Source organism: Pantherophis guttatus, chromosome 12 (genome assembly GCF_059756535.1).
Source record: "Pantherophis guttatus breed Tessera chromosome 12, ASM5975653v1, whole genome shotgun sequence".
NCBI classification, from domain to species: Eukaryota; Metazoa; Chordata; class Lepidosauria; order Squamata; family Colubridae; genus Pantherophis; species Pantherophis guttatus.
The window spans coordinates 10,645,001-10,657,233 of NC_142074.1; the positions used below are offsets into that span (position 1 = coordinate 10,645,001).

Consider the following 12,233-nt stretch of genomic DNA (forward strand, 5'->3'; position numbering starts at 1 on the left):
TGTTTTCATCAAACAGTGTTGGCCTGGGTACAGTAATGTTTCATCAGTCATAATATTAACTTTTGTTATAACATTCACCACAATAATAGTAGTAGTACAATAACATAGTAATATAATCACATACTTAACATCCTCTTCTTTAACAATTCTCCTCATTAGGACTCCCTCTTTTAATTTCTCTTCCTTTCTAACTTCTGTCTTTCTTATCTAACCATCAGATCCCTATAAAATCAAGTTTATCCCATTTCAAAGAACAACAAAAAGTATAAGAAAAAGGAAAACTAAAGTAAAACAAAAAGATGAGGGGGGAGGGGAGTAGGAGAGAAAAATTGCTCAAAGTTACACCAGGGAAAGGGAAATCATCCCTTCATCATTTCTTGCCTGCTTCAGCCTTATTGTTGCTATGCTTTAAATAGAAAGCATTATTATTAAGGTAGAACTTTAAAAAAAAGTTCTATGAGCCTTGGTGGCGCAGCAAACTAAAGTGCTGTTAAAGTAGCACTTAGCTGCCAGCTGCCTGCAATTACTGCGAGTTCAAATCTCACCAGGCTCAAGGTTGACTCAGCCTTCCATCCTTCCGAGGTAGGTAAAATGAGGACCCAGTTTGTGGGGGCAATAAGCTGACTTTGTATAAAAAAGAACACCGCTTAAGGGGGGCCAAAAGCCCTACTAAGCAGGTATATACAAAAGTATGAAGGCTATTGCTTAACACATTGTAAGCCGCCCTGAGTCTCCGGAGAAGGGCGGCATATCAATCGAACCAATAAATAAACAATAAATAAATAAAAATATATCCAAGTTTAAAAATGATAACATTCACTTTTTCTGATTGTTTTTTCCTCTTCTTTCTCTCTCTTTCTCTGTGGACTACAGATAATTTTGCAATCAATGCACAAATACAAGCCCCGAGTCCACATTATCATCCAGGATTCCCGGTTTGATCTTTCCCAGACCCCGTCTTTGCCTGCAGCTGGTGTTCAGACCTTCTCGTTTAAAGAAACCGAATTTACGACGGTCACCGCTTATCAAAACCAGCAGGTAAATTAACCTTCCAGGGATACAAGCAGGTTTTTGTGAGCAGATTGGTGAGAAGTATGATATTCACAGTTCTTCCTTTGTTGCTTGTCTGAAAAACATCCACAGATAACAAAACTGAAGATTGACCGCAATCCATTTGCCAAAGGATTTAGAGACCCCGGAAGAAACAGGTAAAAACAAACAAACTGCAGTTATTTAACTGACGGAGCTACGGATTGTTTAAAGACTTTTAAATGGAAAAAAGTACATGCTTTTGTTCATTAATTGCCTACATTATGAAAGAAACCTACATCATTAATGACAATTGCCTGTAGCTTTTCAGTTTCCCCAGGATACAGTAGTGGCCAAAATTGTGGAAACCTTTTGGGAAAAGTGTATTTTCTAAAACTAACTAATAACACCACTTTTTGGGGGGGAATAGTACCATAAAATTATATATCAATGGAAAGATAATTTAATCAAGAATGTAATGCAATAACTTTTAGGAAGGATTTGCTATTAGAATAGCAGTTACAGTCTAAAGAAGAAAAGTGAAACACGTAGAAAAACGAGATCTACAAAAATAATCACCATAGAAAAAATGAGATCTACAAAAATTATCACCATGTCAGTTAATACTTAGTTGGATAACCTTTAGCATGAATTATGACCTTACAACGTCTTCCCGTGGAGTGAACCAAGTCTTTTAGTTTTGCAGCTGTTCTAATGTGAAACCAAGATTGAATGATGGCTTCTATTAATTGGGTTTTATTGCTGGGTTGCTTCTGACTAACACGTTTCTTTAGTCAACTTCATAGATTTTCAACTGGGTGAAGGTCTGGGATATTCCCAGGCCATTCCAGCAGTGGAATAGGATTATCTTGAAACTCAAAAAAAAAAAAAAAAAGTGGTGTTATTAGCCATCAAACCTCAAAAATACACTTTCCCCAAAAGGTTTCCACAATTTTGGCCCCTACTGTACTTTGAAGGCACTATTGAAAGAGAATATTTGTAGCTCAGGGTTGAAATGAGGGATCCTTGGTGCTCTCTGAGCTTGGTGATTTTCTCGCAGATGTTTCATTACCAAACTAGGTAACATCATCAGTGCCAGTTTGAAGGACTGTCAAGATAGTACTTGTCTACAGAATGCTTTCCTGGGACTACCTGCCAGATTGTTTCTAGGAAATGAGACAGCTATGTCCTGACTTTGAAGACAGTTGCTATTTTTTAGTTGAGTAAATACATTTTGGAAATTGGATCTGAACTATAATACTGAATATGAAGGAAAAAACCCAATAGTTATTAGATTAGAAAGTTATGGTGGCGCAGAATTGCAGGCTAACTCTGCCGACTGCCAGCAGTTCGATCCTCAACCGGCTCAAGGTTGACTCAGCCTTCTATCCTTCTGAGGTCGGTAAAATGAGGACCCAGATTGTTTGGGGACAAGACGCTGACTCTATAAACTGCTTAGAGAGGGCTGTAAAAGCCCTGTGAAGCGGTATATACATCTAAGTGCTATTGCTATGGCTACTGCTAAAAAAAGGGGTCAAATTAGGTTGATCTGTGATCATTGCGGGAGGCAATGGAGGATGAAAACAAGGTGTGTGTGGGGGGGGTTGCGCAGCCCCCCTGCGCCCTGTATTGGCCGGTAAAGTGCTGCAGAAAGCCATTTGAGCTGAAAATGGGGCAAAGGGGGCTGCATGAGATCCCCGTGCCCCATTTTGGATGGCAGGATGCTGCAGGAGGCATCCGTCCCATGTTCCCCCACTCACCCCTCCAGCCTGCAGAGAAGCACTACAATGCTGATCCGGCCCTCGAAGAAATCCAGTTTGACACCCCTACACTAAATTTACTTGACTGGCAGAGATGCAGAGAAGAAGGCACAGATATTATGGTTTGAAGCTATACAGTGGTGAAATCCAATTTATTTTACTACCGGTTCTGTGGGCGTGACTTGGTGGACATGGTGTGGCTTGGTGGGCGTGGCTTGGTGGACGTGGCAGGGGTAGGATTCTGCAAAATCTCCATTCCCACCCCACTCCAGGGGAAGGATATTGCAAAATCTCCATTCCTACCCCACTCCAGGAGGAAGAATATTGCAAAATCCCCATTCCTACCCCACTCTGGAGCCAGCCAGAGGTGGTATTTGCCGGTTCTCGGAACTACTCAAAATTTCCACTACCGGTTCTCCAGAACCTGTCAGAACCTGTTGGATTTCACCCCTGCATTTGTACCTTATTATTTCATTTTGACCCCCAAAAAATGTGGTTAAATCTACCCGTGTGCTAATAATAATAATAATAATAATAATAATAATAATAATAATAATAATAATAATAATAATAATAATAACCACTGGGAACATCAGGTTGAGAAAGTTTTAGAGAATGAGAAACTCAAGATCTTGTGGGACTTTAGGATTCAGACTGACAGGCACTTGGTCCACAACACACCTGACATAACAATAGTTGAAAAGAAAAAAGTATGGTTCATTGACATTGCAATACCTGGTGATGCACGGATTGAAGATAAGCAGCAAGAAAAAATCACAAAGTACCGGGACTTGCAAATTGAAGTTGAGCGACTGTGGAAAAAGAAATTGTGTGTTGTCCCGATTGTAATTGGAGCCCTTGGAGCAATAGGGCTACCCCGCTATTTAGAAATTCTAAATTTGCCGGACTTGAACATTTTGACTCTACAAAAAACCACCTTACTCGGAACAGCTTACATCCTCCGACGATACCTTAACAGTTCCTAGGTCCTTGGTTAGGACTCCAGCTGCTGAGCTATTAACCAGCCTCAAAGGCTGTGAATCTCACTAAAGATTAACCAATAAATATTATTATTATTATTATTATTATTATTATTATTATTATTATTATTATTATTATTATTATTTTGTTTCTATACTGCCCTTCTCCCGAAGGACTCAGGGCAGTGTACAGCCTATTAAAAGCACAAAGACAAACAACAATTAAAATAATTTAAAATTATTAAATAATTTCGGCTCAATATTAAAACCCCCCAAAATTTAAAATATCCAATTTAAAATCATTACATTGATAGCCCGGCCTGGCGGAACAGCAGGGTCTTAAGGCACAGTGAAATACCCTGAGATATTTGAATGAATGAAGCTCTAGACATCTGCTCCAAGTTCCTCTCCAATGGCCTTGTTCCATGGGAATTGCAAATCTAATTTTAATTCTATCGTGTTGCAGAGGAGTTTTGGATGGACTTCTGGAATCCTATCCATGGAGACCTTCTCTGACCTTAGATTTTAAGCATTTCGGGACAGAACGTCCGAGTAAGTATTGCATCTTCAACGATCTTTTCTTTTCTTTTTTTTTCTCCTACATTTCTATGTGCGTCTTTAAAACTTTAGGCTGTTTTAGTTTAAAGAACTTCTTTTTAAAATGTTTGGGGCGTTTGGCTGCCAAGTGGGTCGTGAAACTGAGTTTCTTTTTCATCATCGTGGCAAAAAAGGGAACGAGTAAAACTTGGGACCCTGGAGCAGTTTTCCCCTTTGTGAATGATACCGTCTTTGGCTGCCTTATCCTGAGCTGGACTGATTAATCAAAGGGGAATATTTGTTCCCTTTTTAAGACTTGGGATTTTTAATTGATGAACGTAATTGCTCAAAGCTAGCAGCCTGGATAAATATCAAGGCTTATATTCTGAGAGAGGCAATATATGTAGAACATTAATTTTACTTTAAACTATCCCCTCTCCCCTCCTCTTCCCTTCCCTTCGCTTCCCTTCCTGCCCCTCCCTCCCCTTCACTTCACTTGACTTCCCTCCTCTCTCGTCCCCTCCACTCTCCTCCCCTCCCCTCCTCTCCCCTCTCCTCTCCTCTCCCTCGCCTTCCCCTTCCCTAACCCTAATTCCTTCACTTCACAACTTCTCTTCCCTTCCCTTCCCTTCCCTTCCCTTCCCTCCTCTCCTCTCCTCTCCCCTAACCCTAACCCTAACCCCTTCACTTCACTTCCCTCCCCTTCCCCTTTCTTCTCTTTCTTTTTCTTTCCTCCCCTTCCCTTCCCCCTTTCTTCTCTTCCTTTTTTCTTCCCTTCCCTTCCCTTCCCTTCCCTCCTCTCCTCTCCTCTCCCCTAACCCTAACCCTAACCCTAACCCTAACCCTAACCCTAACCCTAACCCCTTCACTTCACTTGACTTCCCTCCCCTCCCCTTCCCTCCCCTTCCCCTTCCCCTTTCTTCTCTTTCTTTTTCTTTCCTCCCCCCTCTCCTCCCCCCTTTCTTCTCTTTCTTTTTATTTCCTCCCCTTCCCTTCCCCTTTCTTCTCTTCCTTTTTTCTTCCCTTCCCTTCCCTTCCCTCCTCTCCTCTCCTCTCCCCTAACCCTAACCCTAACCCTAACCCCTTCACTTCACTTGACTCCCCTCCCCTTCCCCTTTCTTCTCTTTCTTTTTCTTTCCTTCCCCTTCTCCATCCCCCTTTCTTTTCTTTCTTTTTATTTCCTCCCCTTCCCTTCCCCCTTTCTTCTCTTCCTTTTTTCTTCCCTTCCCTTCCCCCCTTCCCTTCCCTTCCTCTTTTCTTCTCTTTCTTTTTTCTTCCTTCTCCTCCCCTCCCCTCCCCTTCCCTGGATGACTGAGATAAAAATGTAGAAATCTATGGGATTGTAGTTAGCAATCCCATACAGTCTAGTGTGATTCAGATCGAACCTGGATAGATCCACTTTCAAGTCGTTTGCAAGGAAGATCGTTTGTCAGCCAACCAGAGTCACTGAGAGTGAGTGGGCAGCCGTATAAATCCAGTAAAGAAATGATCAAATAAACCCAATAAATCCAACAAACAAAGAAATAAATCCAATAAGTAAATAGATACATCCGATAAATAAATAAATAAATACATCCATTTGAGCCAGTTTCCTTTTTTCTTTTTTAGCTTAAGTGACTTCAGTGCAGTGATGTGCCAGTAAGACAATATAGGCTATGTTGTGTTCTTGGAGGAAATGACATGATTTGGATGCCAATTAAATAATATAATATAGTATCAAAAATAGGATGACAGCACAGGGGGTGCGTGCATAATGAGTCATTCTCAAAATGGTTGGGCATGGGATGAAGGATGCCTATCAGAAGGGTAGATGGCATGAACTTCAGCCAGGAAACAATTCAAGAAAGAGCCACCATATGGTTCCAAATTTGTCAGAAGATCAGCCTTTGTGTCCATTCGGTCCACCATTCCCATCTAGATGAAGAATGTTTTTCATTTGGACCACAGACCCTGGATGATTGTTGGAATAATAATACGTGTGCCTGGACAAGTATTTCTTCTACTACGTAGCTTGGTTCTCTGTTGGTGGACCAGATGTTCAGCAGATGTCCTCTTTTGCCAGAAGTAGGCAAAGATTTATGTGCGTGTGGCATTGCTGATGCCAACCTTGTGAGTCAAGCATGGTGCTTCTTCCAAATGCACTTGGGCTGTGGAGACCAGATGTGTACAACTGCCTTTCCTTTCAAGAACTATATTCTCTATGGGGCAGATTCAGACATGACAAGATGAGCAGAAATCTCCTAGCAAAGACTCAGTCCAAATTCATTTGCACTGTATTATTACATTTGTAATAATGCCTATATCTTTCCACAAAGAAAGCAGAGTTAGGCTTTTATAATGAGAGAGAGCGGGAAAGAAAGAAAGAAAGAAAGAAAGAAAGAAAGAAAGAAAGAAAGAAAGAAAGAAAGAAAGAAAGAAAGAAGGAAGGAAGGAAGGAAGGAAGGAAGGAAGGAAGGAAGGAAGGAAGGAAGGAAGGAAGGAAGAGCCTTGGTGGTGCAGCAGACTAAAGTGCTGTTAAGTAGGACCAGCTGCCTGCAATTACTGCAAGTTCAAATCTCACCAGGCTCAAGGTTGACTCAGCCTTCCATCCTTCCGAGGTAGGTAAAATGAGGACCCGGATTGTGGGGGCAATAAGCTGACTTTGTATAAAAAAGAACACCACTTAGGAGAGGCCAAAAGCCCTACTAAGCAGGTATATACAAAAGTATGAAGGCTATTGCTTAACGCATTGTAAGCCTCCCTGAGTCTCCGGAGAAGGGCGGCATATAAATCGAACCAATAAATAAATAAATAAATAAATAAATAAATAAATAAATAAATAAATAAATAAATAAATAAACAAGGACGGAAAGGAAAGGAAAGGAAAGGAAAGAAAGAAGGAAAGTGTTGGAAGGGAAAGGAAAGGAAGAAGGAAAGTATAAGAAGGGGAGGGAAAGGAAAGGAAGAAGGAAAGTATAAGAAGGGAAGGGAAAGGAAAGGAAAGGAAAGGAAAGGAAAGGAAAGGAAAGGAAAGGAAAGGAAAGGAAAGGACAGACCTGTAAAATCTTGAAAATAAGCCAGTTTTATTTTGGCACCTAAGCCTCAACACAGCTCTGTTTCCTTTCCTGTTTCTCCCTCCGGCTTCCTTCTTATTTCCGCAAGAATATTGTGGGGCCACCGAAAGTTCTCTCTGAGGTTGTTATCCCACACATCTGGTGAAGTGAATTGAGAAAGCCTGAAACACATGTGACACAAAAGATACTACAAGACTCTTGTTTGTTCTAGGGCAGTCCACAACTGTACAGCCTGTTGAAACATTCACCCTCAAAAATAATACAAATGTAGGATTTGAGTTTGCTGTTTCACATGGTAATAGAAAAATAGAATTTAACATTGCCAGCAAACAATTTACATACATTTCTTTTTCTTAAAATGCCCCTTGAGGAGATTTTGTCTAAAGGAAAAATGGGAAAATCTATTCGGTGTGTGTAATATTTGCTCAGGGTTTTTAAAAAAATTATTATTATTATTGGCAGTGGGAAGGCATTGCTTCTGATTGTTATCGGGTTGTTTATCTATCTATCTCATCTACTATCTATCTATCTATCGATCATTTATCTATCTCATCTACTATCTATCTATCTATCTATCTATCTATCTATCTATCTATCTATCATCTATCTATCTATATCTAATCTAATCTAATTATCTATCTAAATCATCTATCTATCTAATTATCTATCTATCTAATTATCTATCTATCATCTATCTATCTATCATCTTTCTATCTATCTGTCTGTCGATCTATCTATCTATCTAATTATCTATCTATCTTCTTTCTATTTATCTATATCTATCTAATCTAATTATCTATCTATATCTATCTATCTATCTATCTATATCTATCTATCTATCTATCTATATCTATCTATCTATCTATCTATCGTCTTTCTATCTATCTCTGTCTATCTATCATCTTTCTATTTATCTATATCTATCTATCTAATCTAATTATCTATCTATCTATCTATCTATCTATCTATCTATCTATCTATCTAATTATCTATCTATCTATCATCTATATCTAATTATCTATCTATCATCTCTATCTATTATCTATCTATCTATCTATCTATCTATCTATCTATCTATCTATCTATCTATATCTATTTAATCTAATCTAATTATCTATCTATATCATCTATCTATCTATCTAATTATCTATCTATCTAATTATCTATCTATCATTTATCTATCTATCATCTTTCTATCTCTCTATCTGTCTATCTATCTATCTAATCTATCTATTTATCTATCATCTTTCTATTTATCTATATCTATCTATCTAATCTAATTATCTATCTATCTATCTATCTATCTATCTATCTAATTATCTATCTATCTATCATCTATATCTAATTATCTATCTATCTAATTATCTATCTATCATCTATCTATCTATCTATCATCCTATCTATCCATCCATCCATCCATCCATCCATCTATCTGATTTCTATAGCCACCCATCTCAGCAGAAGACTCTGAGCAGTTGCAGTGCTCCATGGTCACTTGACACAATTTATGATGATTTTTGCCAGAAATCACCATTTCCAACCCCCCAAAAAATGCCCTCATTGACTTGATTCATGATGATTCACTTTACAACCGAGGCATTGGCTCAATGACTACTGTAAAAAAAAAAGGGTGCAGAATCGGATCGGCCGCATGGGTGACTTGACTTACAACAGTCATGACTTGTGATGGAAATTCCAGATTCCATTACAGTCATGAGGACTATCTACACACAGTAAAATAGGTCTATAATATATCCTTTCCCTGTGTCAATTCTATTCAATTGTTTCAAAAAGAAAATTTACAAATTTTTAGAAGCTAATATACTGTACGTTTGGAGATCGGGATAGCAACCCTGCTTATCCTGGAATGGGATAGGAAATATTTATAAGTGTTTTGGTTGACCAGTTTGGATGAGTAGAGTTACTTCAATGCAGGGGTGAAATGCTCTTGTTCGGACCGGATCGCCCAATCCGGTAGCGATGGCAGCGGGTGGTTCGGAGAACCGGTAGCAAAAATCCCTGCACACCCCCCACATGCCCAGCTGAGCCGCACGATATCAGAGGCTTTTTTTAAAAAACTTTTAAAAGCATTTTTTCTACAACTTTTTCTGCCAAAAAAATGCTTTTAAAAGTAAAAAAAAAGCCTCTGATGATCGCGCGGCTCAGCTGGGATCGTCAGAGACTTTTCAAAGCATTTTTTTTCTGCAACCTCTTCCGCTGAAGAGGTGGTTAAAAAAATGCTTTGAAAAGCCTCTGCCAATCAGGCAACAAAGCTGGGATCGTCAGAGCCTTTTCAAAGCATTTTCCGCTGAAGAGGTTGCAGAAAAAAATGCTTTAAAAGTCTCTCTGACGATCCCAGCTGAGTTGCCTGATGTCAGAGAAACTTTTCAAAGCATTTTTTTAAAAGCCTCTCTGACGATCCCAGCTGAGTTGCCTGATCGTCAGATAGGCTTTTAAAAAAATCTGACGATCAGACAACTCAGCTGGGATCGTCAGAGAGGCTTTTAAAAAAATGCTTTGAAAAGCCTCTCTGATGATCCCAGCTGTGTTGCCTGATGGGCAAAGGCTTTTCAAAGCATTTTTTTTGCAAAAAAGTTAAAAAAAAAAAGTTGGCCACACCCACCCAGTCACATTACCCCTCCCCCCCGACCAAGCCACGCCCACAGAACCGGTAGTAACAAATTTTCCATTTCACCCCTGCTTCAATGCCTGGAAATACTTTGCCATCCAAAGAAAGGGAACCTTCCACGGGGACCATAATTGAAAAAATCTCAAGTTTTCCCACAATAAATGTTTCCAATTTCGATGATTCTGAATATTATGAAAGGTGCAGAACAAAATTCTGTTTGGTTTGCTGTCATTTCATAATGTCATTTTACTCGCTTTATCCTAGGTGGGAGTTCTGGTTCGTCTCCTGTAACACCCTCTGGGGGAACCCCATCACCTCTCAGCTCCCTCCTTTCTCCGGCAGGTTCTCCTCCTACTTTTCACCTCTCTGCAACCAATCTTGGCATGCCCTGCCCGGATTCTTACCTGCATCATCTTGGTCTACCCATCTGCTACAAGATTTGCCCTACCAATCTTTTAAGACAGCCGTCCCTGATGTTCCCAAACCACCATAAGTTGGGAAGTGCCACCGGTCCTCACTTTTTCCCCCACTTCATGGTGGAGGTGCCCACTTTGTCTTCTCTGAGCATTGGCAACGTTAGAAGTGGCAAAGCAGAAGATCTAGATGGAGTGGTGTCCCAGGGGCCCAGTTCTGCTGGCCAGATGTTGTACGGCTTGCATGCGTCTGGAAACATTTTCCCGTCAGTGCCCGTTGCCCGAGAAACTTTAAACTGTGCCTTGCATCCCCCTTATGGGTTCTACGGTTATAACTTTTCGGTGCCTTCTAGGTTAATGAATTCACTGAGCCACTTCAAAGTGAGCGATGGCATGCCCCCTCTGCTCCAGGACAGCAGGTGTAATCATTCTCCCTGGACATCCACAGTTAACCACTGCCTCTAAAAAAAACAACTTCTAATCTTTCAAAAGTCAGGCCACAGATGATTTCTGGACCACATCCTTCACCAAACACTAATGGACTGCAATGTTTGGAACGTTGCAAAACACAAGGAAATGGACGAAGTGGCTTCCTGGAATTTTATTCCTGTTCATTGACAGGGAAAACTCTGTGCCTGCCTCAGTGGGTGGGTAATAAATTGGAGAATAAAGAAGATGAACTTTGATGGAGGTTTGCAAGTTCCTTTGCCAGGATGATGGAGGGTGAAACATACTTAAGGTCCACAACAGGTAGATAATATTCAGAAGTGGCTCAGACGGACATCTCCTTAATTCACCAAACGATAAAAAGTTGGTGGAAGAAGCACAACACAACGAGACTCGCAAGAAATTATTTTGGGGAGGAGGAAAAAAACGCTTCTGAGAAACCTTAACCAAAACTCTAAGCAAGCTTTCCTCACTGACTTTCTTGAGAACATCTGATAAAAGAGATAAAAAGCACTATGAACCAATTAGCGTCAGAGATGTTCTCATATGTGTAGGAAAGAGACGGTCATAAAAGCTAATTTATTTGGTTGCCTGGCTTAAAAGTAAAGCTGTTCTTTGAATATTTGCACTTTGCAGCAGAATTGAAATGTCGTGTCGTGATTGAAATGTAACGGTGATCCAAATATTCATGAGATTTTTGTTATCTTTCATCTGAGAATTGTTTTGAGAATATCGCTTAATCCTGAAGTTGGTTTCTTGGCTCTTTTAAAGAGCTCATGCTAGTCGTTCTTTTCGTCAACGGTTCCCTGAGTAAAAGCACTTCATTGTCTTATCTCCTTCCATATTAACCGCTTATTGTCAACTTCAAAGTATTCTGCAGCTTTGAATTATTGTTATTGATATTATTATATGTACTGCAAGGAGTCATTTGCATATGGTTAGGGCTATTTCTGAATGTTCTTTCCTTGTGTATATATGATCCATGATCTTCTTCTACATAAATTAAAGAAATATATTGTGTATTTGGGAAAAAAAAAATCTAGGTCAGAAAACTTTTCTGATGTCTACACAAGTAGTCAACTATGGTCCTGATCAGTGGTGAAATCTAAAATTTATTACTACCAGTTCTGTGGGCGAGGCTTGGTGGGCGTGGCCATTTTTTTTTTTTTTACTTTTAAAATCATTTTTTTCTACAACCTCTTTGGCTGAAGAGGTTGTAAAAAAATGCTTTCAAAGCCTCTGACGATCCCAGCTGACTTGCCTGTTTGGCAGAAGCTGTATTTTTTTTAAAGCCTCTGATGATCCCAGTTGACTTGCCTGATCGGCAGAGACTTTTTTTCCTTTTAAAAACATTTTTTCTATCACCTCTTCAGCCGAAGAGGTTG

The 12,233-nt window shown here is 39.7% G+C and overlaps 1 protein-coding gene across 1 annotated transcript in view; it reads left to right on the plus strand.

Moving 5' to 3' along the window:
• TBX22 (T-box transcription factor 22) overlaps window positions 1-11,876 on the plus strand; it is a 26,537-nt gene extending 14,661 nt beyond the window's left edge. The window contains exons 5-8 of the mRNA XM_087877438.1: window positions 874-1,038; window positions 1,144-1,208; window positions 4,236-4,321; window positions 10,253-11,876. Of these exons, the coding sequence (XP_087733564.1) occupies window positions 874-1,038; window positions 1,144-1,208; window positions 4,236-4,321; window positions 10,253-10,866 (930 nt within the window). The 3' untranslated portion in view covers window positions 10,867-11,876. The remainder of the gene's footprint in view (window positions 1-873; window positions 1,039-1,143; window positions 1,209-4,235; window positions 4,322-10,252) is intronic.
• The last annotated feature ends 357 nt before the right edge of the window (window positions 11,877-12,233 follow it).